The sequence below is a fragment of the Pelobates fuscus genome, chromosome 6, assembly GCF_036172605.1.
Source record: "Pelobates fuscus isolate aPelFus1 chromosome 6, aPelFus1.pri, whole genome shotgun sequence".
NCBI classification, from domain to species: Eukaryota; Metazoa; Chordata; class Amphibia; order Anura; family Pelobatidae; genus Pelobates; species Pelobates fuscus.
The window spans coordinates 42500574-42527023 of record NC_086322.1 but is presented as its reverse complement, the minus strand read 5'-3'; the positions used below and the strand labels follow the sequence as shown (position 1 = coordinate 42527023).

General features: G+C 40.3%; 2 protein-coding genes across 2 annotated transcripts in view; both read left to right on the top strand.

Annotated features, from left to right (window-relative positions):
- Positions 1-3159, top strand: part of LOC134614147 (gastrula zinc finger protein XlCGF57.1-like) — a 111355-nt gene extending 108196 nt beyond the window's left edge. The window contains exon 2 of the mRNA XM_063457616.1: positions 866-3159. Coding sequence (XP_063313686.1) covers positions 927-2570 — 1644 coding nt within the window. The 5' untranslated portion in view covers positions 866-926 and the 3' untranslated portion in view covers positions 2571-3159. The remainder of the gene's footprint in view (positions 1-865) is intronic.
- The window catches only part of LOC134614149 (indolethylamine N-methyltransferase-like), a 194730-nt gene that overhangs the window by 39194 nt on the left and 129086 nt on the right, over positions 1-26450 (top strand). The window lies entirely within an intron of this gene.

Genomic DNA, 26450 nt, shown 5'->3' with positions numbered 1-26450 from the left:
CCTTGGATTCCCTGAGCTCTTGTAAGAGCTATTACTGCTTGACTCTCTGAAGGAAGAGAGGTTCACCCACTGGAATCTGGAGCCTTGTCGTAGGTCCAGGTTGGGTAGGAGACGGCGAGACCCCAATCAAGCTGCGGCGGTTCGTGGGGTCTGCAGTGCTGATGGTGTCTGGTGGAGTGCTTGGAGTTATTGGGGAGCACTAGGAGCATCCGTTGGCGGAGGTACCCAAACGGGGTACAGGAAAAACTCCGTTACAGCAAACATCCTGAGGTACTCAGACGCACCCATTTCTACTGAAGAGTTCATGTATCTACATTTTACCAAGTATCCCTGATCTTCTACTGCTGCTTCAGTGAGATTTTATCTCCCTGAAGCAGCAGTAGAAGATCAGGTATATTTGGGACTATAACATTTATTGGCCCAGCCCATTCTTTGTGACTAATTTATAGACAGATTTTCTTTAACTCACAGTACATTTACACAGTCAGGTATCAACTAAATTTTCAATATCACAATTTTCTAGTAAAAGTGGTAGACGAAGTGTGTTCTAAAAAAAAAAATGGAGATACATGCAACACCCTTCCTGTGACAGTTGTGAAAACTAATAGTGTTATAAAAAATGCTCAGTATATGTAATCTGTTCCTCTAGCATGGATAAGTGAGGCTTTAGGCACTAAATTTTATTTTGCAAATTAATAGAGTACACAAATTTGATAATGAAGTGAATTAAAGCACACGTAATATTGTTTAGGGTCCTTCTCATTCACCATGATATTTCACAAAAATATTCAGTTTTCCTAGGTATGGTAAACTATAAATAACTTGTAGTGACCGATTTCTTTAACTCCCAGTATATTTCTTTCAGGGCTTTCGGTCAGCCAAAGTTATTCAATTGTGACAAGAGCAGAAATACACAGAGCAATACTATGAAGACATCTTTTAATATAAGGACCAAGGATTCCAACTCTGGAAAATCAAGGAATACCTCAAAATCCTATAGAAAGATAAAGAAGATAGTAAACGGAAAAGCAAAATGGACAGAAGAGAAACCGTTTGCATGTTCTGAATGTGGAAAATGTTTTTGCTATAAAGCATATCTTGTTACACATGAGAGAACTCACACAGGAGAGAAACCATTTGCATGTTCTGAATGTGGAAAATGTTTTTCCTGTAAAGAATATCTTGTTACACATGAGAGAACTCACACAGGAGAGAAACCTTTCTCATGTTCTGAATGTGGAAAATGTTTTCCCTGTAAAGCATATCTTGTTTCGCATCAGAGAACTCACATTGGAGAGAAACTTTTCTCATGTTCTGAATGTGGAAAATGTTTCTCTTGTAAAGCATATCTTGTTTCGCATCAGAGAACTCATACAGGAGCGAAACCTTTTTCATGTTCTGAATGTGGAAAACATTTTGGCAGTAAACGAGAGCTTGTTATACATAAGAGAACACACACAGGAGAGAAACCTTTCTCATGTTCTCAATGTGGAAAATGTTTTTCCTGTAAACCATATCTTGTTTCACATCAGAGAACTCACACTGGAGATAAACCTTTCTCATGTTCTGAATGTGGAAAAGGTTTTTCCTTTCAGTCAGCTTTTGATAGACATAAGATAACTCACACAGGAGAGAAACCTTTCTCATGTTCTGAATGTGGAAAATGGTTTTCCTGTAAAGCATATTTTGTTTTGCATCAGAGAACTCACAATGGAGAGAAACCTTTCTCATGTTCTGAATGTGAGAAATGCTTTGTCAGTAAATCAGAGCTTGTTTCACATAAGAGAACTCACACAGGAGAGAAACCTTTCTCGTGTTCTGAATGTGGAAAATGTTTTTCCAGTAAACCAAATCTTGTTACACATGAGAGAACTCACACGGGAGAGAAACCTTTCTCATGTTCTGAATGTGGAAAACGTTTTGGCAGGAAATCAGAGCTTGTTGCACATCAAAGAGCTCACACAGGAGAAAAACCTTTCTCATGTTCTGAATGTGGAAAATGTTTTTCTAGTAAACCAAATCTTGTTACACATGAGAGAACTCACACGGGAGAGAAACCTTTCTCATGTTCTGAATGTGGAAAATGTTTTCCCTGTAAAGCATATTTTGTTAGACATCAAAGAGCTCACACAGGAGAGAAACCTTTCTCATGTTCTGAATGTGGAAAATGTTTTGTCAGTAAATTAGAGCTTGTTGCACATCTAAGAGTTCACACAGGAGAGAAACCTTTCTCATGTTCTGAATGTGGAAAATGTTTTTCCTTTAAAGCATATCTAGTTACACATCAGAGAACTCACACAGGAGAGAAACCTTTCTCATGTTCTGAATGTGGAAAATGTTTGGTCAGAAAATCAGAGCTTGTTAGACATCAAAGAGCCCACACAGGAGAGAAACCTTTCTCATGTTCTGAATGTGGAAAATGTTTTCCCTGTAAAGCATATCTTGTTAGACATCAAAGAGCTCACACAGGAGAGACACCTTTCTCATGTTCTGAATGTGGAAAATGTTTTTCCTTTCATTCAGCTCTTGTTAGCCATAAGAGAACTCACACAGGAGAGAACACAATCTAATGTTCTGAATATGGAAAACGTTTTGTCAGTAAATCAGAGCTTGTTACACATAAAATAACTCACACAGGAGAGAAGCCTTTCTTATGTTCTGAATGTGGAATTTTGTTTAGCCAGCACTCAAACCTTCTTAAACATCAGAAAACTTACATAGCGAAACCTTTCTCATGTTTTGATTGACAAAAATATTTTAGATTTCATTCAAATCTTGTTCACAGAGAACTCGGATAGCAGAGAGAGAATTTTCATGTAGTGAATGTGGAAATGTTTTACCCATCATTTCAGGCAACTCTTAAAGGAGATACCTTTCTCATGGTTTGAATGTGGAGGGTAACACTCCACTTTCACCTTCCAGTTCTGCTACTTCCCACCCTGTTGCTTGGTTGCTATCCCCCACTCTGCCCTTATTGCGGTGCTTTTATATCCCTGCTCCTCTAGATTTAAAGCTCTTTCGAGCAGGGTCCTTATTAATCTATTATTTTTGAACCAATTTGTAATTGTCTTAATAATTGATAAATTTCCCCTTTGTAATATTTTATAGCACATATAAGCATATCAATGATATATTTTCCACAATCTTATATAAAGTCTGCTTGACATCTACCTGTGTGCCCAGAACATTTATTTTATTTTCTCATTATGAGTGACTGTGTTGTGTTTGTCACTGTGTATGTAAATGTGTGACTGTGTATGTGCTTTTTCTTTTTTAGATTAGTGTATAAGGAGTATGTTGGTTATTTGTAAAAGCAGTCTACTATGATACACTGTAAATCTAACTCTAGTATGGGATTGTAAATTCCAGAATTAATTTATGTGGGTAATCCCCCACCTAGGGCTTACACGTTTATTTTGGGGGAAGTGCGCAAATAAAGGATGTTCACCACAGGTGTGTTACCTTTTGTAACTTTAGCAGAATGGACGTTATAATACACTTTTTTTTTTCCCTTTGGTTGGCTGTCCGTACCCCCCATTTGTTTACTGAACCCATACCTGTGTGGTCCCTGGGTTCGGTAAACTCAATGTTGTTAACCTCAAATTGCTCATTAAAGAACGTGTTTCCCCTGTGTGGTCTCCATTCATATTACCAAACTCACGTGTTCAAACAAACGGCTGCCATTTTGTCTCTTGAACGTGGACAGCGGTACATGGTCGTCGACGACCTGGAACTAATTTCGCTACTCTACTCTGCGAACACCCGGTCAACTGATACCGCTGCCCATTCAACTTCCCGAACCAGTAGAACGGCTTTTGGGAGACCTAAACTATTGAACAGGGGCAACATTGGTATGCTAGCAGCCAGGGGGAGCCTTCGTCGGCATTCGGAAAGAAGACCGGTCAATGCCTAAATTCCCTGGAACTGTTTTGGAGTGTTTTATGCTGTTTATAAATATTTTATATTTCCTGTACCTGCAAGATAATTTTATTAAAGAGTTGTTCTTACTCAATTATCTCCCAGACACAGAGATGAACTGTGAACTGTTTACTTATCCATTGTCCCCACTTAGGTCCACCAGGGGAAAACCCCTGGAAAAATTAGTTAAGAAACCCTTTGCATGGGGAGTTGCATAAAAGCCAGCTGTGGCTGAATAAAAATCAGTTGACTCCCAGAATTGTGTGTCGTCCAGTAACCTGGGGGATTTTTGGGCGTATTGCTTCCTCAGCTACAAGGATTAAACAGCGGAGATATTTATGCTGAATATTGGAGCTTTGCTAGTAATTACTTTCCTTAGTAATAATTACCGTATATACTCTAGTATAAGCCGACCCAAAATAAGCCAAGGCCCCTAATTTTACCCCAAAAAACTGGGAAAACATATTGACTCGAGTATAAGACTAGGGTGAGAAATGCAGCAGCTACTGGTAAATTTCTAAATAAAATTAGATCCTAAAAAAAAAAAATATTAATTGAATATTTATTTACAGTGTGTGTATAATGAGTGCAGCGTGTGCATATGAGTGCAGCATGTGTGTATGAGTGCAGTGTGTGTATGTGTATGTGTGCAGTGTGTGTGTGTTGCAGAGCTTTGGTGGGGGGTGGGCAATTTTATTATTATTTTTTTTAATTATTTTCATATTTTTTTATTATTATTTCTTATTAGTTTTTATTTAAATTAATTATTATTTTATTTTATTATAGATTTTTTTTCGTCCCCCCTCCCTGCTTGATACATAGCAGGGAGTGGGGCTCTCCTTCCCTGGTGGTCCAGTGGCATTGGCAGTTCAGTGGGGGGGGAGTGTGGGGCTGGCAGAGCTGTAACTTACCTTTCCTGCAGCTCCCTCCTCCTCCGCGACGTCCGTTCAGCTCTTCTGTCAGCTCACACTGTAAGTCTCGGCTCTCGCGAGATTTACACTGGGAGCTGACCGAGGTGCTGAACGGACGGCGCGGAGGAGGAGGGAGCTGACAGGAGCTGCAGGAAAGGTAAGTTACAGCTCTGCCAGCCCCCACAGCCCCAGTCTGTATTATGGCAATGCAAATTGCCATAATACAGACTATTGACTCGAGTATAAGCCGACTTGTGGTTTTTCAGCACAAAAAATGTGCTGAAAAACTCTGCTTATACTCGAGTATATACGGTATATGGCCCCGGAGTTTCTGATACGGAAGGTGTTCCAGCTCAAGTATGCTGTCATCCGTGGGTTTCTTTTACCTCACCTGCACTACTAACTGCTCCACTAAATACTAGGATTTAGCTTTAGCAGCGTGTCACTGTCAATGCAGGATATACTGCAGGGTTGTCTCCAGATACTACAGGATATTCTACCGCTAAGGGCCACTATCAATTACTGAGCTAGTAACACTCTATAGTGAGTAATAGATGACGGTAGGAATAGTTACTTTGATAAAGAGACAAACAAGCTTCTTCATGCAGCAAGAAGGAGAATTTACTGTATTTCACACTTCACATCAAGACATACACACTATATCTCTCTACAGTTTCCTTCCCTTCCTGTTCAAGTCTGCCATGGCAACAAAAGGCCTCTTGATCGGTCAGGTGGATATCTTGACCTGCAGTTACAAGTGGAGACTTTCTGGCTCCAACATCAGGTGGTTACATACAGTACAGAATTTAACTTACTTGTGAATATTAACTTACAAAATACATTTAACTGAGAGCTGCTGTCCCTCTACCTTTCCCAGAGCTGCATACACAGACACAGTTCTCTGTGTAGAATACAGGTACACACACTAAACAGAGATAACTATGTATCTCATAGCGTCCGTTCTAGGGATCGACCGATTATCGGTTTTACCGATATAATCGGCCGATATTCGGTATTTTCGGCAATATCGGTATCGGCCAATAGGGATACCGATATTGCCGATAATACCTCCCAGGACCGCCAGGCTCATTACAAGCTCGGCGGTCCTGGGGGGGCGGGCAGCAAGCATTTACTCACCTCCCAGCAACTCCTCCAGCTCCCCAGTGTAAATCTCGCGAGACCCGCGGCCAGCTCTGACGGCCGCGGGTCTCGCGAGATTTACACTGGGGAGCTGGAGTTGCTGCTGGGAGTTGAGTAAACGCTTGCTGCCCGCTCCCCCCCCCCCCCCAGCAGCCTAAGCCAATGCCACTGACTGGTCCCCCCTCCCTGGCAAGGCAAAAAAGAGGGAGGGGGGACAAAAAAAAATTAATTAAACATATAAAAAAATGCCCCCTCACACACATACACTCTATTATTATACACATACACTACACAAACACACTGTGTATATAATTCAGTGTTTGTATAGTGTGTGTGTGTGTATATAATGCAGTGTGTGTTTGTATAGTGTGTGTGTGTGTATATAATGCAGTGTGTGTTTGTATAGTGTGTGTATATAATGCAGTGTGTTTGTATTGTGTGTGTGTGTATATAATGCAGTGTGTTTGTATATACACACTATACAAACACACACTGCATTATATACACACACTATACATACACACACTGCATTATATATACACACACTATACAAACACACTGCATTATACACACACTATACAAACACTGCATTATACAAACACACTGCATTATATAAACACTACACAAACACGCTGCATTATATAAACACTACATTATATACACAGTGTGTTTGTGTAGTGTGTTTATATAATTCAGTGTGTGTTTGTGTAGTGTTTTTATACAATTCAGTGTGTGTTTGTGTAGTGTTTATATAATGCACACTACACACGCACTCTGCATTATATACATACACTAAACAAACACACACACTCTGAATTATATAAATACACTACATTCACCATACACACACTACACAAATACACAAACTCTGCATTCCTTATATATACACACTACACAAACACACACACTTTGCATTTAGTATATACAGCATTCACTTTACACACACACACTGCATTCACTTTACGCACACTACCCACACACTACACAAACACACACTGCATCCACTACACAAACACACACTGCATCCACTACACAAACACACACTGCATCCACTACACACACACTGCATCCCCTACACACACACACACACACTAAACAAACACTGCATCCTCTACACACACACACTACACAAACATACTACACAAACATACACAGCTCCCCTGTCTAAACACACTGCATCCACTACACGTGGCATGTATATTTTGTGCATTTACCTTTAGAAATAGTTTTCATTTTCCAAAATGGTAAATGTACAGAATATCGGCAAATTATATCGGCTATCGGCCTGAAAGTTCACAGAATATCGGTATCGGTATCGGCTCTAAAAAATCAATATCGGTCGATCCCTAGTCCGTTCTCTTAGCCTGACAAAACACCATGAAGTGGCACAGAATGGTGCCATGAACTTGTGACTTGTGCAAAACAAATCAGTGGGATCAGGCCATCCCTTACAACTTGCAACACATCTGAATACACTAGCACTTTAATTTTCTTTGTAGTGTTATACTTTGACAAGCCCTTTTCATTTCTTAAAAAAACAACTACTTTGAAATATTCTACAAGAAAGGTTAGGGAGGGTCGAGTTTTAGCCACCACACTTACCATAACCACCAGCAGTTGTACTAGTGCACTACTACTCAATCCGTGCCTCTGCACAATCACCTAAGTATCAAGGAAGCCAATGTTTACATTATGACCTTTTTCTTTTCCTCTGGACAAAAAAAACAGGTAAAGTAATGGCATTGGTTCCAGCATCAGGCAGCAGTAGTGCATCCTCAGTTTAACCCAGTACTAGCAGCAGTGTCAGTAGGAACTAGCAGGGCTACTACAAGATTCCATTTAAGTTAAGCCCCATGCCCCTCCACAATAGGTGGCCCTTTGTAGGTGACCACAGGAAAGCATACACGTGAGAAGAGTTTCTGGAAGTAAGTATTGCAATTAGCATGTTTATCTCCTATGTGTTGGACCCACAAATATTGGGGTACTATGACAAAGTGGTGGATGTAAATGTGGGCTTGTGGTGCAACAGAGTCCCCATGTTTGCTTGAAATATAGGTGAGTTTAAACAGCCTTGTGTGGTGTATCACCAAATTAATATAAATATTACACAAGGTTTGTCTACATTAAAAATTTATTTATTTAGAAGACAACAACACAATACTATAAATGTATCACAAACACACAGCCCAGACCCACGGAGCAACAACCCTTTTAAATCTATCTATCTATATAGTAATCCCCTTCCCCACACGTTTGATCTCACCCACGGTTAGGCCTTCACATCTAGTAATGGCTCACTGCTGCAAGTCCAACATCACATCCACCAAGGAAGAAAAGGAAGCAATAGAGTATAACATGGTTCACCAAGATAGCACATGGCGTCTGCACATCTGCTCAGTAGCACAGCCAAGAAGGAACAGAGAGGAATGAGGATAGTGGGGGGAGTGGCTATCTCTCTCCTGACTTGTAAAGGTATTGAATTACCTACTTACCATATCAAAGTAAAGCTTATCCCCCTGTAAGAAAGATCTACATGAACTTGATCACATGACCCCTGGTCACCATGTTAGTTTGATGACAGAATGTCACCACATTCCCTCACTTTTTCTTCTCTTATGTTGAGCACATTTAAAAATAATAATATATCCCTCTTATCTATCTAAACTATGAGATCTGAAGTAGGAAAGGGGAGCACAGGAATTAGTGTGAGTGAGATCAGTAAGATAAAATAAAACAGTCAAATAGGGGTTGCATCACCCCACATTCCCCCACTTTTTCTTCATCTATGTTGCTCCCTTATCTAGTTATCCCTCTAGTACAAGAGAACCTAGTGGGAGCAAAAACCTGATATACAGGAGAAATTCAACCCACCGTTCTTCCGGAATAGTTCCCTCAGTGACATAAGTTCTCCTGTACTTTCCTATGGCTGTCAATTCACATTTTATACAAATTTGTCACACAAAAATGTAGGTGACTGTGTGTTTGTGTGTGTGTTAAATATGTATGTATGTGCAATGTAAAACTTTTATTGAAGAATGTATGAGAGAGAGAAAAACAAAAACAAATTTCAAATATATCCCCCTTTTCAAGTTTCTTCCTCATCTATATCATTGCCACACAAAAGTATAGTGTAATTATGAGAATGAGTATTAGTGGCAGAGTTTGTAGAGTGTGTAGGACTGGATGTGATATTTGCGGAATTCCATATTCTTAATCCAGTTCCGACTCCTCCCAGAAGGGCTGCAAATATGTCCAGTTTTTCCTGACTCCCTGCTTTGCCTAAACCACTGCCGCCGTTGTTCCGGGCACCTTGGAGGAATAGAAGGATTATTAAAATGTAGACTCTAATCTTGTTAAACTGACTCCCTTATTTGGAGTATCTTCTGCCCGCATTGCCTGTCTCCCATCCCTACTGTGATACAGCTTATACTTATCCATCCTGTAACAAGGATCCACCACAATCTTCTGTTGACACACATTATCATCCTAATGCAGCTTTGCCTTGCTCTGTGGGAACACTAGATCTCATCATTAGAAATGTATAGCTATATGGGAGACTGGAAAACTCAGAGAAAGAATCAAAAGAAAAACAAACATACATACAGATGTAGAGAGATACAAAAATTATGAGAGTTATTGATTGCTGGGACCCCCCAATTGATCAATCTTTTCCTCCTCTCTCATCTGTTCCCTCAGTGCTTTCACATCTGCCTCCAATCTTTCAGTCTGTCTCTTTAGGTCCCAGTAGTCTCTATTCCCTTCTTTATTCCTCCAATTATCCCAGTCCCGTCTATTGGTCTGATGCTCATCCCATCTATGGTTCCTTCTCCAATTATTCTCCCAATAACTGTTCCTGTTGTTTCTCCGTTTTTCTCCCCAATTGTGATTATCTGTCCTTTTTAGCCTCTCCCAGGTATTTTTATTATTCCAATTATTATTGATTACCTTAGGCCCCTCCCATCTATTTCTCCAATTCTCTCCCATTACATTACTTCCTTTAGCACTGTCCCCATTCCTATGGTCCCTCTGTGGATCTCTCCATCTTTTGTCAAAGTCCTGTTTTGGTCTCCAGTTCTCATTATCCCTCTTGTTCTGGGGTACATCCCACCTCTGGCTTCTCCATTTACCATCTATATCTCTACCAGAGTCAACCTTGAATGGTCTTATGGCTGAAACAGAGAAGACCTGTTCTGAGGAAGGATGCTTGATCCACCAATTGTCAGCTCTAGTTAGTATCATTTCTAAGTCTGCTGGTGTTGGATCAAAAAGCCTCACAAATTCTTGACACTCCCAGGGAAGGGCTTCCATTACTTTAGCAATGTGTTCTGGTGAGCCCAAGACCAGAGGCTGTTGAGGTTGGCGTAGCGTATACCAGTACAATATCCTTTGAGCTACCTCTCTAGGACCATCTGCTGGCCTCATCGTAATATTAGCTATTTCTTTCTCAATGCTGAGTAAATAGAAATTTGTTGCAGCAATTCTTCCTGCCTGATCAGACACACTGTTATTAAATCCAAATAGTCTGCTAGCCAAAGGACCCATAGCATATTCTAACAGTTCTGTCCATTCTTCTAAGTTAAGACCTCCTTTTTTCGCTCTATTTGCTCCCCTCATAAACCAATGTGTAAAGGTGTTAAAGTCGTCAGTTGGCATACTTCCCCACCATTTCTGGAAATTATCTTTGTCTAGAGAAGCTAGTAGGCATTTCTCTTACATTAAAATGTTCAGTTATTATTATAGGGGCTTGTGGGACACAATTCACAATTGGCACATTTCCATTGTGTTTTGTTCCCACTACTGGTTCTTTAATAAAATAAGACTGGCCTGGGCATACTCTAGGAATCTCCTTATCCCATTTATTTGTGTTTTCTTTAATTTTCATTTTATATTCCATGACTAGGTCTTGGAGTTCAGTGATCTTAGCACTATATGCATCTCTCTGTTGTTCTATTTCTCTTAACTCCTTTTCCAACCCCTCAATCATTTTGTTTGTTCTTAGGGCAGCTACTTTAAAACAATCTCTTTCATCAAGAGCATCTTCCATTTTATTAGTGGTTACTAAATTAGCTTACTGCAATTCGAGTACCATGCTTGCCAAACCCCCTATTGCAGCAACAACCACTTGTGCCACCAAGCTTTTCCTTTTCTTAATATTGCACTTTTTATTAGTAACAATCTGTGTCAAAACATCCATGAAACCTTCATATTTTCCACAATTGGGGCCTGCTGGTTCTGGAAGCTCATATGGTCCATCATGTTTGTCAATGTCATTCTTGAAGTACTCTAGTACTTCTACAGAAAAATACTTAGTACCCAGAAATGACATTTTAAAACTGAGCTCTCCCTGAGTCTTTAACAATGGGATTTATTTAAAAAAAACTGAAACTGGCTCCAAAGAGATTAAACCATTTGAGAAACTTAATTACATTAACCTATTCAAACAAACTCTTGTCTTTTAAGAAAAAAAAAAACTTCACAGTTTCAATACAACAAATGCCCACAGAAAGCAAAACACAAAACCACCCTTTTGCCTTTGTTTAAGTGCAGTAGGGGGGAGGAGGGATTTACAAATAAACAGAATGATTTAAAGGAAGATATGGGAACTGGAAAATACCTGACTGTAACTTCACAATGATAATTCCCAACCACATAACAATCTAACATAGGCACCTTTACTTCATAATATTTACCTCAAATACAAACTGTTAATTTTCTATTAAACACACTCCAGTGTAAAAATGGAACTGTTAACCTGGCTAAACAATAGCCACCGCACTGTATTAGCCCCAATACCTTTATCATGTAAACACAATGCTCCTACCCAGAATTCAATGGTTCAAACAGACAAAAGAGAACCAAAAAAAAAAAACAGTTTACTATTTAAACTTAGAATGCAGTGAAGCCACAAAATGTACAAAATGTAACATCTAAAAACAATTACAATATATTCAGTTTAGTTCTAGTTAGTTGCAACAGGAGAGAGACAATACAGCACATGGGCTATTAAAAATGGCCGAAACATCAATAATACCAATGCAGTGCAACTATTCAATCTTCCCCTTTAATCACCAATAATTTAAAACTGTGCAGAAACAACATTAAACTATAAATGCTACAATTTGCAACAAAATACGTTCTGTCAGTCATAATGCACAAACATTATGCTCCTATCCTGAATTCAATTATTCAAACAGACAAAAGATAACAACAACAAAAATGTTTGCTATTTAAACTTAAAATGCAGTGAAGCCTCAAAATGCAACATCTAAGAAAACAATTAAAATAGATTAAGTTTCATTCTAGTTAGTTGCAACAAGAGAGAGACAATACAGCACATGGGCTATTAAAAATGGCCAAAACATCAAAGGTTCCAATGCAGTGAAACTATTCAATTTTCCCTTTTTATCACCAATACTTTAAAACTGTACAGAAACAAAGTTAAACCTATAAATGCTACAATTTGCAACAAAATATGTTCTGTCAGTCACAATACACAAATTCAAAACAGTCAACAAAACACATATGTATATTTGTTTCAACAATAAATCCTATGCTATAAAGTCTCTTGCTCTTAGATTATGTATCAATATGGTAGTTATTGCGCCTCACAAACATTTGTTGTAGAAGTCTAAAATTCATGGTCGCCACATGTGGTGTATCACCAAATTAATATAAATATTACACAAGGTTCGTCTACATTAAAAGGTATTTATTTAGAAGGCAACAACACAATACTATAAATGTATCACAAACACACAGCCCAGACCCACTGAGCAACAACCCTTTTAAATCTATCTATCTATATAGTAATCCCCTTCCCCACACGTTTGATCTCACCCACGGTTAGGCCTTCACATCTAGTAATGGCTCACTGCTGCAAGTCCAACATCACATCCACCAAGGAAGAAAAGGAAGCAATAGAGTATAACATGGTTCACCAAGATAGCACATGGCGTCTGCACATCTGCTCAGTAGCACAGCCAAGAAGGAACAGAGAGGAATGAGGATAGTGGGGGGAGTGGCTATCTCTCTCCTGACTTGTAAAGGTATTGAATTACCTACTTACCATATCAAAGTAAAGCTTATCCCCCTGTAAGAAAGATCTACATGAACTTGATCACATGACCCCTGGTCACCATGTTAGTTTGATGACAGAATGTCACCACACCTTGTACATTTAAAAAATGCATTTATGTGTGTTACTTAATCTCTATTTTGTATGCGATAGACAGACCGTGTATATGATAAATAGAAAGTAAATGTGACAGGCAGTGTAGGTGAAAGTGTGTAAGACTAAGTATGAAACAAAGTGTGACACAGTGACAGAAAAAGTGTGACAGAAAGTGGGATACACAGAGTGTGAAAGACTTTTTGACAGTGTGTCAAACCGTGTAACAGATGGAGTGAAGTGGCGGAACCAGCCTCGCCACTAGGCACTGGAGAAGACGGATTGCTAGCCTCCTGCCATGTGACTATGGCCCCTGGGATGTATTGCCTGCTATCCTGTACTGCTGAGTATTGCTACCAACTAGGTGGATTTAGCTCTGGAGCTTGTGTAGTGCCCTCTGTTGGTAGCAACAGTAATATGCACTACTTGAATAGTAAGACTGGTAATTTGCATATTCTGGTAGATTTGCATTTCGCTAATTCTGCATGCAGGAGAGACATTTTGTGTTAATTATGGTCTTCCCCACCCATTTATAAATATGTAATTATGTTATAATAAGTCACTGTATGTTGCCTGCTATGATTTGACTGTTTGTAACTTTATTGAGTTTTTACAGCAATGTTAATGTAATGACCATATGGGCTATTCCCAAGTAAAATACAGTTTGAGTTAGTTGTACTTCACCCTCAATTTGGAGTCCTGTCTCTTATTGGGGGAATCTGCTACAAGGGATTGCTATGCTCTGCATATTCCCTTGCTATAATCACTCCTAAGATCTTTTAAGAGCTCGTTCCTGCTTCGCTCTGAAGGAAGAGAGGTTTGGCCTGCGGTGGTTGTGGTGTCGGCTAGAGTGCTTGGAATCCTCAAGAAGCGCTAGGAGCACTACTTCAGAGATGGAAGGCCGTGCAGCATCTCCCTTTGACGCCAGGCTCCAGCAGCGACTAAAGGATGTGATGCGCAGTATGGAGAGACAGAATGGAGGTTGGATACCGCTTTGTACCGATCTCTGGAAGGTGGACATCGACGAAATTCGACCCTTCTGGTGCGAGGAAATCCTGACCACTAACCAGCGCCAAGCAGAACAACTAGAGCTGCGGATGCCGTTATTGGGAAACCAGCCCTCAGAGGAATGGGTAAGCGAACTGGAGACACTAGTTGTGACTGAGGTGTGGCTGGATGATTCCTATCGGGCCCTGCGGTGGCATGCTTACCACCTCTACCCATGGCTGATCGAGTACAAGTGTATTGAGGGGGAAGACTACGATGGCCCTGGATTGTTAAGGGATACTATTGAAACTAGTCTCTGGTTCGGAGACACCGACATTGCTCGCTTCTGGTCCATCCGAGCTGAGCGGGCAGACAATTGGGACCTTACGGAGATCGATGCCATTCAGCCAGATCTATCTTTTCTTGCCAACCGGGAGTGGGAACTAGAACAGGATTATGTTTGCCTATTCCAACGTATAACGCTGCTTGCGTCTGACATGATGGGGCTTATTGACTGTATACCACCGGAAGCATTGAGTTTAGTTCCTCCTCCCCAGCAACCAAGCTTGTTATCAGGGGACCTTGGTACTGTACCACATACGTCCCAACCAGTCCCAGAGATGGAAGACCTTATTGACTTGCCCTGGGAAGACACCCAGCTGGCAGGTGGAGATGGGACCGAGGTCTCTCTACCGGCCCTACAGGGATGCTGGACAGTCTGCCCAGATCCCCAGCGGCAGTATGTATCCCAGGGAGCTAAAGGTGCCATCCTTCCTCCTGTGTGTCCTTAGGAGAGGAGACAGCTGGTCCCTCTCCCCAGCAGTCTCAGGGAGCCAAAGGTGTTACAGCTCCCCAGCGGCAGTGTCTGTTACATGGAGCTGAAGGTGTCGTCCTTCCTCCCCAGCGGCAGTGTGTGTCTTTAGGAGAGGAGACAGTTGGTCCCTCTCCCCAGCGGCTGAAAGTATGCATGGGAGAGGAGCTTTTTAACCCCTCTCCCCAGCGGCAGCTTAGCCCACTAAGGGGAGACAGTAAACTCCACAACAGTGCAGATGGGACCATGGTCTCTGCACCACCGGGGGTAGTGACAGTCGGTCCTGTCCACCAGCAGCAGGGCTGTTTAGCCAAAGGGGAGACAGTTGGTTCACCCCTCCAGCAGCAGCCCCAGATCCCCAGAGAGGAGCCTTCCAATTCTTTTCAGCATGGCTCCAACCAGGCTACTCCCGTTGTAGCGCTGGCACCAGGGCAGAGTACCGCGGGTCTCTGCCCACTCAGCAACCCACCAAGGCAGCCTATCAGTACCCCACACAGCTGTGGTGAGGCACCTGGACATGGATGAGCTAATCTTTTACCCATGTATTGTGGGTGGGCTGTATTACTGTTTGTGCTTCGTGGGTGGGTTACTGGACTAACCAGGGCACTGACCAGCAGGAGGTCAGATACCCTGTTACTCTGTTTGGAAAAGGGGAGAAATGTGGCGGAACCAGCCTCGCCACTGGGCACTGGATAAGACTTTTTTGAACGGGATTTTTTTTTTTTTTGTATAAGGGGAAATAGGGAGTAATGGTAAAATAATATGAGCAATTAAGTACCAAGAGTAACACTAAATTTTCACCAATGGAGTTATGAGATGTATTTTGGGACTTAGAGAGGATTTTTGATGAAAAGAGCAAAGGATCACAGGAGCTATTATAATTAATAAGATGGATATAAAGATATTTGCACAAATGGAGGGGTGATATTTTGATTGTGATATGTTGATAAGGGATATGTAAAAATGGATAAATTAACAAGAGATCTCCTAAACAAAAGGGAAAGAGGAAAGGAGAAGAAAAAAAGGAAAGAATTTATACAATAGATGGAGTGTGTTTAGGGGATATAATTGAACACGATAATATAGCACTTTGTATGATTAAGGTGAAACAAGGGATTAAGGGTAAATTAATAAAAACAAGTAAATATTAAGGGAAAATATATAGTTTCACCAACAGTTTTGAGAGATGAAAAAGTGATCTATGGAAGATTATAAATAAATAGAGTGGATATATTGCTATGCGCACAGTGGAAATGGAGGGGTGATATTTTGATTGTGACATGTTAATAAGGGATATGTAAAAATGGATAAATTAATAAGAGATCTCCTAAACAAAAAGGAAAGAAGGAGAAGGACAAGAAAGGAAAAAGAAAAAAAGGGAAAAGATCTATACAATAGATGGAGTGTGTTTAGGGGATATAAATGATCACGACAATATAGCACTGTGTATGATTAAGGTGAAATAAGGGATTAAGGGTAAACTAATAAGAACAATTAAGTATTAATAAGAACAATTAAGTATTAAGGGAAAATATATAGTTTCACTAAAAGATTTGTGAGATGAAATAGTGATTTAGGGAAGATTATAAATAAATAAATAGAGTGGATATATTGTTGTGTGCACATTGGAAGGGAATTTATTTTTTTTTTTTTTTTTCCTCTTTGTTCTTCTTTTCTCCCCCCTCTCTCCCCTTTCTCTGTCTCACTGAGTGGGACCAAAGGGAAAAAGAGGGAGGGGGAAATAATGGCTGCATATTTAAACAAATATATAAGAATGTTCTGATTGCCCCTGAGTAGCTACCACTTTAAGGTCAGAAACAGACCTTAGCCCTAGACGGTACACAAGATATTGTCAAGGCTTACAGGTTGAAGAGATGATTAATATTTATTATCTCTTGAAACAACAAGTAAGAATGATTGGGAATGAGTTTCTCTGTTCTATGAGAGCTCAGACGTGTGTGAATGATGTGGGAGGGATGGCAGCAGGAATAGGTGTTACTTGAAAAATATAACTAGCATGAAGTGTATTTCATTAAATGTACAAGGGCGCTAAATACCCCATATAAAAGAGTTATGATGAGAGAATTGCTCAAAAAAAAAGGAATAGATTTAGCGATGTTGCAGGAGACACATTGGAAACGAGAAGATAGGAATAGGTGGACCTATGAAGGATATGAGATAATTTCACAAGCTGCCTTGAATAAGAAAAAGAAAAGAGGAGTGGCTATAATCCTTTCAAAAAATATAAATAGAGAAATCATGTACGAAGATGTAGACATAGAAGGACGGTATCAGATATTAATATGTAAGTTGGACGAGATAGTTTACACCTTGGTAAACGTATACCTCCCAAACGTACTACCAACGAAATGTCTTAAAGAGATCATGGAAAAAGTAGATAAAGTCAAAACAGGATTATTAGTCATCTCAGGAGACTTTAATTGTGTGGTGGATACAGTTCTAGACAAAAAAACAAAAAATAATAAACCCATAACTAAACATTTGATAAATCAAGCTAGGATCTTGAGAAATATACTTCTAGAAAATAACTTATTAGACATATGGAGAGTATTTAATTCAGAGGAAAGAGAATACACGCACACCTCAAGGGTACACTCCTCACTCTCCAGAATAGACTATGTGTTGGGGGAAGCTAATTTAGTAGAACAAATAAAAGCCATATATATAGAAGAGAATGTCTGGTCAGACCATAGTTATATTATTTTTTCTATAAATGATGTCAAAAAATATAGACCTAATACGACATGGCGTCTAGATGATAGTATTTTGAAGAATAGTAAAGAACAACTACAAATCAGAGAATTGATTCAACTGTACTTTAACCCCTTAAGGACAAAACTTCTGGAATAAAAGGGAATCATGACGTGTCAGGCACGTCATGTGTCCTTAAGGGGTTAAAGAAAATATCTCAGAAGAACTCCCAATAACCACTATATGGTGTGCATTTAAAGCTGTATTACGGGGGTATCTGATTAAACTTAAAAAAAGGATCCAAAGAGATAGAGGTCTGACTAGAGAAAAACTATATATAGAATACTATCTGTTGGCCAGAAGAAATAAAAGATTTTTAAATAATGAATCATTTAAACAACTATCTGAGATTAAAATGAAAATAGAAAAAATAGAGAAAGAACGAATAGAGAAAAATCTAGAGAGGATGAAATCCAATTTTTACTATGATAGTAATAGGATCAATAAATGGTTAACAAAAAAACTTAAGAATACAAAAAATGGTAAAAATAGGATTAGTAGCATTAGAAATGAATCAATAATTTGTAGAAAACCAGAAACAATAGCAAAGGCATTTCAAATATACTATGAAAAATTGTATAATTTACCAAATCAATCAAAAGAAGAGGCTATAAATGATTACCTGAGGGAAATTAATCTCCCCAGGGTTTCTGAAGATCAAAAAATAATGCTTAATGCCCCTCTACAAATTAGGGAATTTACAGGTGCTATTAAAAAACTTGTGAACTACAAGACCCCTGGCCCAGACGGTCTGACCAATAGATTCTATAAGATATATGGAGATATTTTGGTAGAATATTTGACTAGAACATATAATGAAATCTCATTGAAAGGTACAGGCCCTAAAGAATTATTACAGGCAAACATAATCCCTATTCATAAAAAAGATAAGGATCCGCAAGATTTAAAGAACTATCGTCCGATTTCACTTATTAACGTCGATTCAAAACTGTTTTCATCTATATTGGCAGATAGGTTGAAAAAGATAATTATGGAACTGGTAGATAGAGACCAGATAGGGTTTGTCCCAACTAGACAGGCTAGTACTAATATAAGAAGAATGATCAATGTTCTGGATTGGAGTGATAGAACGCGAATTCCCCTCCTGACCCTGTCACTGGATGCAGAAAAGGCCTTTGACAGGGTCGGGTGGGGATACATGATGGGGGTGTTAAGGGCAATGGGCATAGATGGTTGGATGTTGTTAGCAATAGGCTCTATTTACCAAAATCCCATGGCGAGAGTGGTCGGCATAGATCTATGCTCAGATTGGTTTCCATTGAAAAATGGCACACGACAAGGGTGTCCACTCTCACCTATTCTATATATTCTTTCAATGGAGCCCTTTGCAATTAGAATAAGAGAAAACCCAGATATCCGGGGAGTACCAACCTCCGATAGAGAATTAAAAATAAGTATGTATGCAGACGATACCATCTTGACCCTCATAGACCCAACCAGATCAATTGACAACTTGATAAAAGAAATAGAAATATTTAGTACTATCTCAAACTACAAAATAAACTCAGATAAAACAATTGTGTTATTTAAGAACTGTAGCAAAGAGTGGAAAAATGAATTTTTGAAGACATATTGCTTTACGGATGCGAAGGGGAGTTTTGAATATCTAGGGGTAATATTATCAGATAAATTGGACAAAATGGTGGAGATTAATTTTACTAGGCTTCTGAAGTCCACTGGGATATCGTTAAAAAAATGGAACCCCCTGTTTCTTAGTTGGCTGGGAAGGATAAATGTAATAAATGCGTACATAGTGCCTAGATGGACATACTTTTTTAGAATGGTTCCTTTAAAAATCCCATTGCCATGGCTGGAGATAACACAGAGGCTTATTAAAAACTTTATCTGGAAGGGGAAAAAACCTCGGATTAGTTTAGATCAATTAACAAATACTGTAGAGCATGGAGGGGTGAACTTTCCGAATATAATAGGTCACTATGAAGCCTCTATCATATTCCATACACAGTTATTAACCAAAAAAGATTCTGAAAAATCTGGCTGGTTTGGTTTAGAGACTTAAGACCTAAATGGAAAAGAACTATTTAGATATATTTGGCAACCCAAGAAGATCGGGCAAGAAATTAATAGTGTAATTTTAAAATATTTACTGAATGACTGGAATAAGATTAGAAAAAAACTAAAAATCTTGGGAAATATTTTTGGGTTTATGAAGATAGAAATACTAGAAGCCCTAATGCCAGACCTAAAAATAGATTCTTGGAAGGATATGAAAATTGAAAATTTGGAAGATATATTAAGAGGAGATAAAATCAAAGATTTTTTAACTTTATCTAAGGAATTTGGTCTCCCTCAGGCTGAGGTTTTTCGTTATTTAAGAATAAAATCCTTTATAGACAAATCACTTGCTAAGAGTAATATAATCAGTAGTATCCTCATAAAACAGATTTTTGGAAACAATAGCTCTCGGAAAAACATGGCAAATTGCTATGCCCTGATAAGAGCAATTCCTAAAAATATAAGGTCCAAACAAATAAAAAGTTGGGAAAAAGAATGTAATCTAAAAATAGACCCAATAAAGTGGGGAAATATGTTGACACAGTTAAAAAGGAATGTTCACAATGTTACACTGTTTGAGACACATTATAAAGTTTGCTATCGCTAGTATTTAGTGCCAATGAGACTAAATAGAATTGATCACAATGAATCTAAAATATGTTGGAGATGTGGAAGCAACTTGGGAAGTTTTATTCATATTTGGTGGAGTTGTAGATTAATTAAGAATTTATGGGATGAGCTCTTTAGAAAACTGTATGTTTGGGACAAAATTATGATAGAAAAATCCCAAACAACGGCCCTTTTACACCTTCAATGGCCTGATTTATTAATATACCAACAATTTTTGGTCTGCCATTCTTTTATGGCAGCAAAGATTCTGATAGCAAGAGGATGGAAGAACTCTGTGACAATTGAGGTTAAACACTGGGAGAAACAACTAATACTTCAAATTAAAAATGAAATAGGGCTTTTTAACAGGAGGGATATTGTACAGAAATATGAAATGGGTAAGAAATGTCTAAAATTCTTAGAAAATAATGAGCAATAACAATAATTATTTAGGATGAATACACTGAAGTGTTTAAATGATAAAATTTGATTATGTATGTATAACTGATCCTATTGTATGTTGCGGCTTCTCCCTTTTTGTATGTATGCAGGACTTAGAATGTACTTCAACGGAAGTTATATGATATAGCTTGAATGGTTTGATGGTCAATATTACTGTCGTAACTGTTTATATTTTTGTATTTTGTATGATGTATGTTCTTTGATATTTAAAATGTATGATGTATGTTCTTTGACTTAAAATCTTTTTTTTAAATCAAATAAAGATATATTTAAAAAAAAAAAAAGAATAGTAAGACTGGTAATTTGCATATTCGGGTAGATTTGCATATCGCTAATTCTGCATGCAGCAGAGACATTTTGTGTTAATTATGGTCTTCCCCACCCATTTATAAATATGTAATTATGTTATAATAAGTCACTGTATGTTGCCTGCTATGATTTGACTGTTTGTAACTTTATTGAGTTTTTACAGCAATGTTAATGTAATGACCATATGGGCTATTCCCAAGTAAAATAAAGTTTGAGTTAGTTGTACTTCACCCTCAATTTGGAGTCCTGTCTCTTATTGGGGGAATCTGCTACAAGGGATTGCTATGCTCTGCATATTCCCTTGCTATAATCACTCCAAAGATCTTTTAAGAGCTCGTTCCTGCTTCGCTCTGAAGGAAGAGAGGTTTGGCCTGCGGTGGTTGTGGTGTCGGCTAGAGTGCTTGGAATCCTCAAGAAGGGCTAGGAGCACTACTTCAGAGATGGAAGGCCATGCAGCATCTCCCTTTGACGCTAGGCTCCAGCAGCGACTAAAGGATGTGATGCGCAGTATGGAGAGACAGAATGGAGGTTGGATACCGCTTTGTACCGATCTCTGGAAGGTGGACATCGACGAAATTCGACCCTTCTGGTGCGAGGAAATCCTGACCACTAACCAGCGCCAAGCAGAACAACTAGAGCTGCGGATGCCGTTATTGGGAAACCAGCCCTCAGAGGAATGGGTAAGCGAACTGGAGACACTAGTTGTGACTGAGGTGTGGCTGGATGATTCCTATCGGGCCCTGCGGTGGCATGCTTACCACCTCTACCCATGGCTGATCGAGTACAAGTGTATTGAGGGGGAAGACTACGATGGCCCTGGATTGTTAAGGGATACTATTGAAACTAGTCTCTGGTTCGGAGACACCGACATTGCTCGCTTCTGGTCCATCCGAGCTGAGCGGGCAGACAATTGGGACCTTACGGAGATCGATGCCATTCAGCCAGATCTATCTTTTCTTGCCAACCGGGAGTGGGAACTAGAACAGGATTATGTTTGCCTATTCCAACGTATAACGCTGCTTGCGTCTGACATGATGGGGCTTATTGACTGTATACCACCGGAAGCATTGAGTTTAGTTCCTCCTCCCCAGCAACCAAGCTTGCTATCAGGGGACCTTGGTACTGTACCACATACGTCCCAACCAGTCCCAGAGATGGAAGACCTTATTGACTTGCCCTGGGAAGACACCCAGCTGGCAGGTGGAGATGGGACCGAGGTCTCTCTACCGGCCCTACAGGGATGCTGGACAGTCTGCCCAGATCCCCAGCGGCAGTATGTATCCCAGGGAGCTAAAGGTGCCATCCTTCCTCCTGTGTGTCCTTAGGAGAGGAGACAGCTGGTCCCTCTCCCCAGCAGTCTCAGGGAGCCAAAGGTGTTACAGCTCCCCAGCGGCAGTGTCTGTTACAGGGAGCTGAAGGTGTCGTCCTTCCTCCCCAGCGGCAGTGTGTGTCTTTAGGAGAGGAGACAGTTGGTCCCTCTCCCCAGCGGCTGAAAGTATGCATGGGAGAGGAGCTTTTTAACCCCTCTCCCCAGCGGCAGCTTAGCCCACCAAGGGGAGACAGTAAACTCCACAACAGTGCAGATGGGACCATGGTCTCTGCACCACCGGGGGTAGTGACAGTCGGTCCTGTCCACCAGCAGCAGGGCTGTTTAGCCAAAGGGGAGACAGTTGGTTCGCCCCTCCAGCAGCAGCCCCAGATCCCCAGAGAGGAGCCTACCAATTCTTTTCAGCATGGCTCCAACCAGGCTACTCCCGTTGTAGCGCTGGCACCAGGGCAGAGTACCGCGGGTCTCTGCCCACTCAGCAACCCACCAAGGCAGCCTATCAGTACCCCACACAGCTGTGGTGAGGCACCTGGACATGGACGAGCTAATCTTTTACCCATGTATTGTGGGTGGGCTGTATTACTGTTTGTGCTTCGTGGGTGGGTTGCTGGACTAACCAGGGCACTGACCAGCAGGAGGTCAGATACCCTGTTACTCTGTTTGGAAAAGGGGAGAAATGTGGCGGAACCAGCCTCGCCACTGGGCACTGGATAAGACTGATTGCCAGCCTCCTGCCATGTGACTATGGCCCCTGGGATGTATTGCCTGCTCTCCTGTACTGCTGAGGATTGCTACCAACTAGGTGGATTTGGCTATGGAGCTTGTGTAGTGCCCTCTGTTGGTAGCAACAGTAATATGCACTACTTGAATAGCAAGACTGGCAATTTGCATATTCGGGTAGATTTGCATATCGCTAATTCTGCATGCAGCAGAGACATTTTGTGTTGATTATGGTCTTCCCCACTCATTTATAAATATGTAATTATGTTATAATAAGTCACTGTATGTTGCCTGCTATGATTTGACTGTTTGTAACTTTATTGAGTTTTTACAGCAATGTTAATGTAATGACCATATGGGCTAGTCCCAAGTAAAATTCAGTTTGTGTTAGTTCTGCTTCACCCTCAATTTGGAGTCCTGTCTCTTATTGGGGGAATCTGCTACAAGGGATTGCTATGCTCTGCATATTCCCTTGCTCTAATCAATCCTAAGCTCTTTTAAGAGCTTGTTCCTGCTTCGCTCTGAAGGAAGAGAGGTTTGGCCTGCGGTTGTTGTGGTGTTGGCTAGAGTGCTTGGAATCCTCAAGATGTCGGGGTGCCAGGTGATCCGTTACAGTGACAGTGTTTCAAAAAGAGTGACAGACAGTGTGATAATCAGAATGACAGTCAGATAACATGCTACAGACAATGTGAAAGAAAGTGTGAAAGTGTGATATACTCTGTCTGACAGGCAGTGTGACATACAGAGTGTCACACAGTAAGATACACAGAAAGTGATAGACAGTGTGACAAAGAGTGAAAGGCCCTGTGCAAAGAAAGTGGCCAAAGGAGGGACAGAGTGACTAACATTGTGTGAATGACAGACAGGTTGACATAATAAAAATATAATAGTAAGAGTTTGATCAAAAGTGGTGCTACAATCACCTGTGTGAATCACTCTAAAACACAAAAATAATCTATAAAATAAAAAGGTGAGAGCACTCAGTACATCTAAAAGTTACCACAATTTTATGTTGTAGCAGAATCTCTAAATACAATTAAAATAGAGACCACAGGGTAATATAGTAAAATACATGTTTAGGTAAAACACTCTAATGGTCCAACTCACATGATTCTGAGCCACTTAAAAAAAGCTGGCTCAGACTAGAAGCTTAAAACAGAGTGTATAGTGAATCTAATTTCAGAGTCTGAATACTGTTGTTCCCAATTGGTATTCCTGTACTCGACCACATAAAATCCAGGATGCAGGATATGGGTGATAAAACATGGTTTATTGAACAAACAAATTAATAATATCAGACTTCTTTTAAAACAAGAAAGAGTCCACTTGCCACTTTTCACTTGACGCATTTCGGCTAATAGGCTTACTCAAAAGTGGTTATGTTCTGCTATCCTTCATAGAACCATTTTTAAATCATAGATTTGGTGCCCTTTTGCTGATCTGTCCCTGCCGTTCCAGTGTGTACTTCCTCTTTTGTCATCATCCTCTGCCTGGTGCTCATGTCGTTGTGCATCCTTGCACCATGACGGTATTGCTGTGATGGCGTCAATCCGGAAGTGTAAGCGCCTGAGTCCATTTCGTATTTCAATTCTTTTTTTTTAATAATTGCCCCACGAAAGATGACAATAGTACAGATATAGGAGACGGTGTGGCGGTCCACCACCACCACTAAGTACCATGCCCACTGAATGTTCTTTAGTGATGTCGCGAACACGAAATTTTCGGTTTGCGAATGTGAACTTCCGCAAATGTTCGCGAAACGGTGAACCGCCATAGACTTCAATGGGCAGGCGAATTTTAAAACACACAGGGACTCTTTCTGGCCACAATAGTGAGGGAAAAGTTGTTTCAAGGGGACTAACACCTGGACTGTGGCATGCCGGAGGGGGATCCATGGCAAAACTCCCATGGAAAATTACACAGTTGATGCAGAGTCTGGTTTTAATCCATAAAGGGCATAAATCACCTAACATTCCTAAATCACAATGGATATGGATTGACACCTTGACCTATGTATTGACACCTGTCCTCAGAGACCCTGATTCACACTGACACAGAGCAGAATAGGGACTGTTCCCCCTACATAGGGTCACTTGGCAGATATGGATTGACACCTATCCTAAGGACCCCTGATACACACTGACAAAGAGCAGAATAGGGACTGTTCCCCCTACATAGGGTCACTTGGCAGATATGGATTGACACCTATCCTAAGGATCCCTGATACACACTGACACAGAGCAGAATAGGGAATATTCACTAAATGCCAAACAATGTTATACAGGGGAATATTCAGAAAATAAGGATAAGGGGGACCTACTGTCCCCCCCCCCCCCCCCCCCGGCCCACACCCCTGCATGGTGGGTGGGGGCCATAAAACACAATAGGGGGGCCTACTGTCCGCCCGCCCCCACCCATGAGCGGTGGGTGGGGACCATAAAAATAATGAGGGGGGGCCTACTGTATGATGTTGTATCGATCAGGTAGTGTAAGGGTTACATTCTAAAAAATAAAGTGATTTGCGCACACAGAAAAGACAGGTGTGAGTTTTACCTCTTGCACAGGGTATTCTTGTGTGTTCACACTACATACAGTATGTATCACCTATATACAGGTAAATAAAATACACATAGTGTAAACTGTAAAAAACAAATAATGTTTTAAAAATGATGTATGTCATCAAACTCACACTTTTCAGAGCCCATTTAAAGTTGGCTCTAGACTTATAGCGCTTTTCATCTCACTCTTGAGATATCCAGTATTGGAAAGATGTGTATATCCACAGGAACTTGGAACTGGTAGCTTGCAGTGATGCTCCAAAAAGTCCAAGGCAGGTGTGTAGTTAAAAGTGTTTTATTCCAAAAGTTATTTTAAAATACAAAATAAATATATACACAGTAAAATATATATATATTAGCAGCACAACGCGTTTCAACCTTTCAATAGGTCTTTCTCAAGTGCATCTGATTTTCCAATGGGCTCTAAAGCCCTAATATATGCCAAACAATCAGTTAATTACCTTAATAATATTCACATCTGTGAGTTAGTTCCCACCCATGTCCAAACATGGTCACAGCCGGAAGTGTTATGCCACACTCAATATGGCTACATTTCCGTCTGTGCACTCCTTTCCCCAGCCCCCCCCCAACATGTCCGATATTTCATTTATCTTTGTCAGTCCGTGTTCCTTCAGTTTGCTGTTTATTCCTTCGGTCTCCATTTCGCCGCGTCACTTCCGTTGATGACGTCGTGATGCAGTCCGATACGTCACTTCCGGTT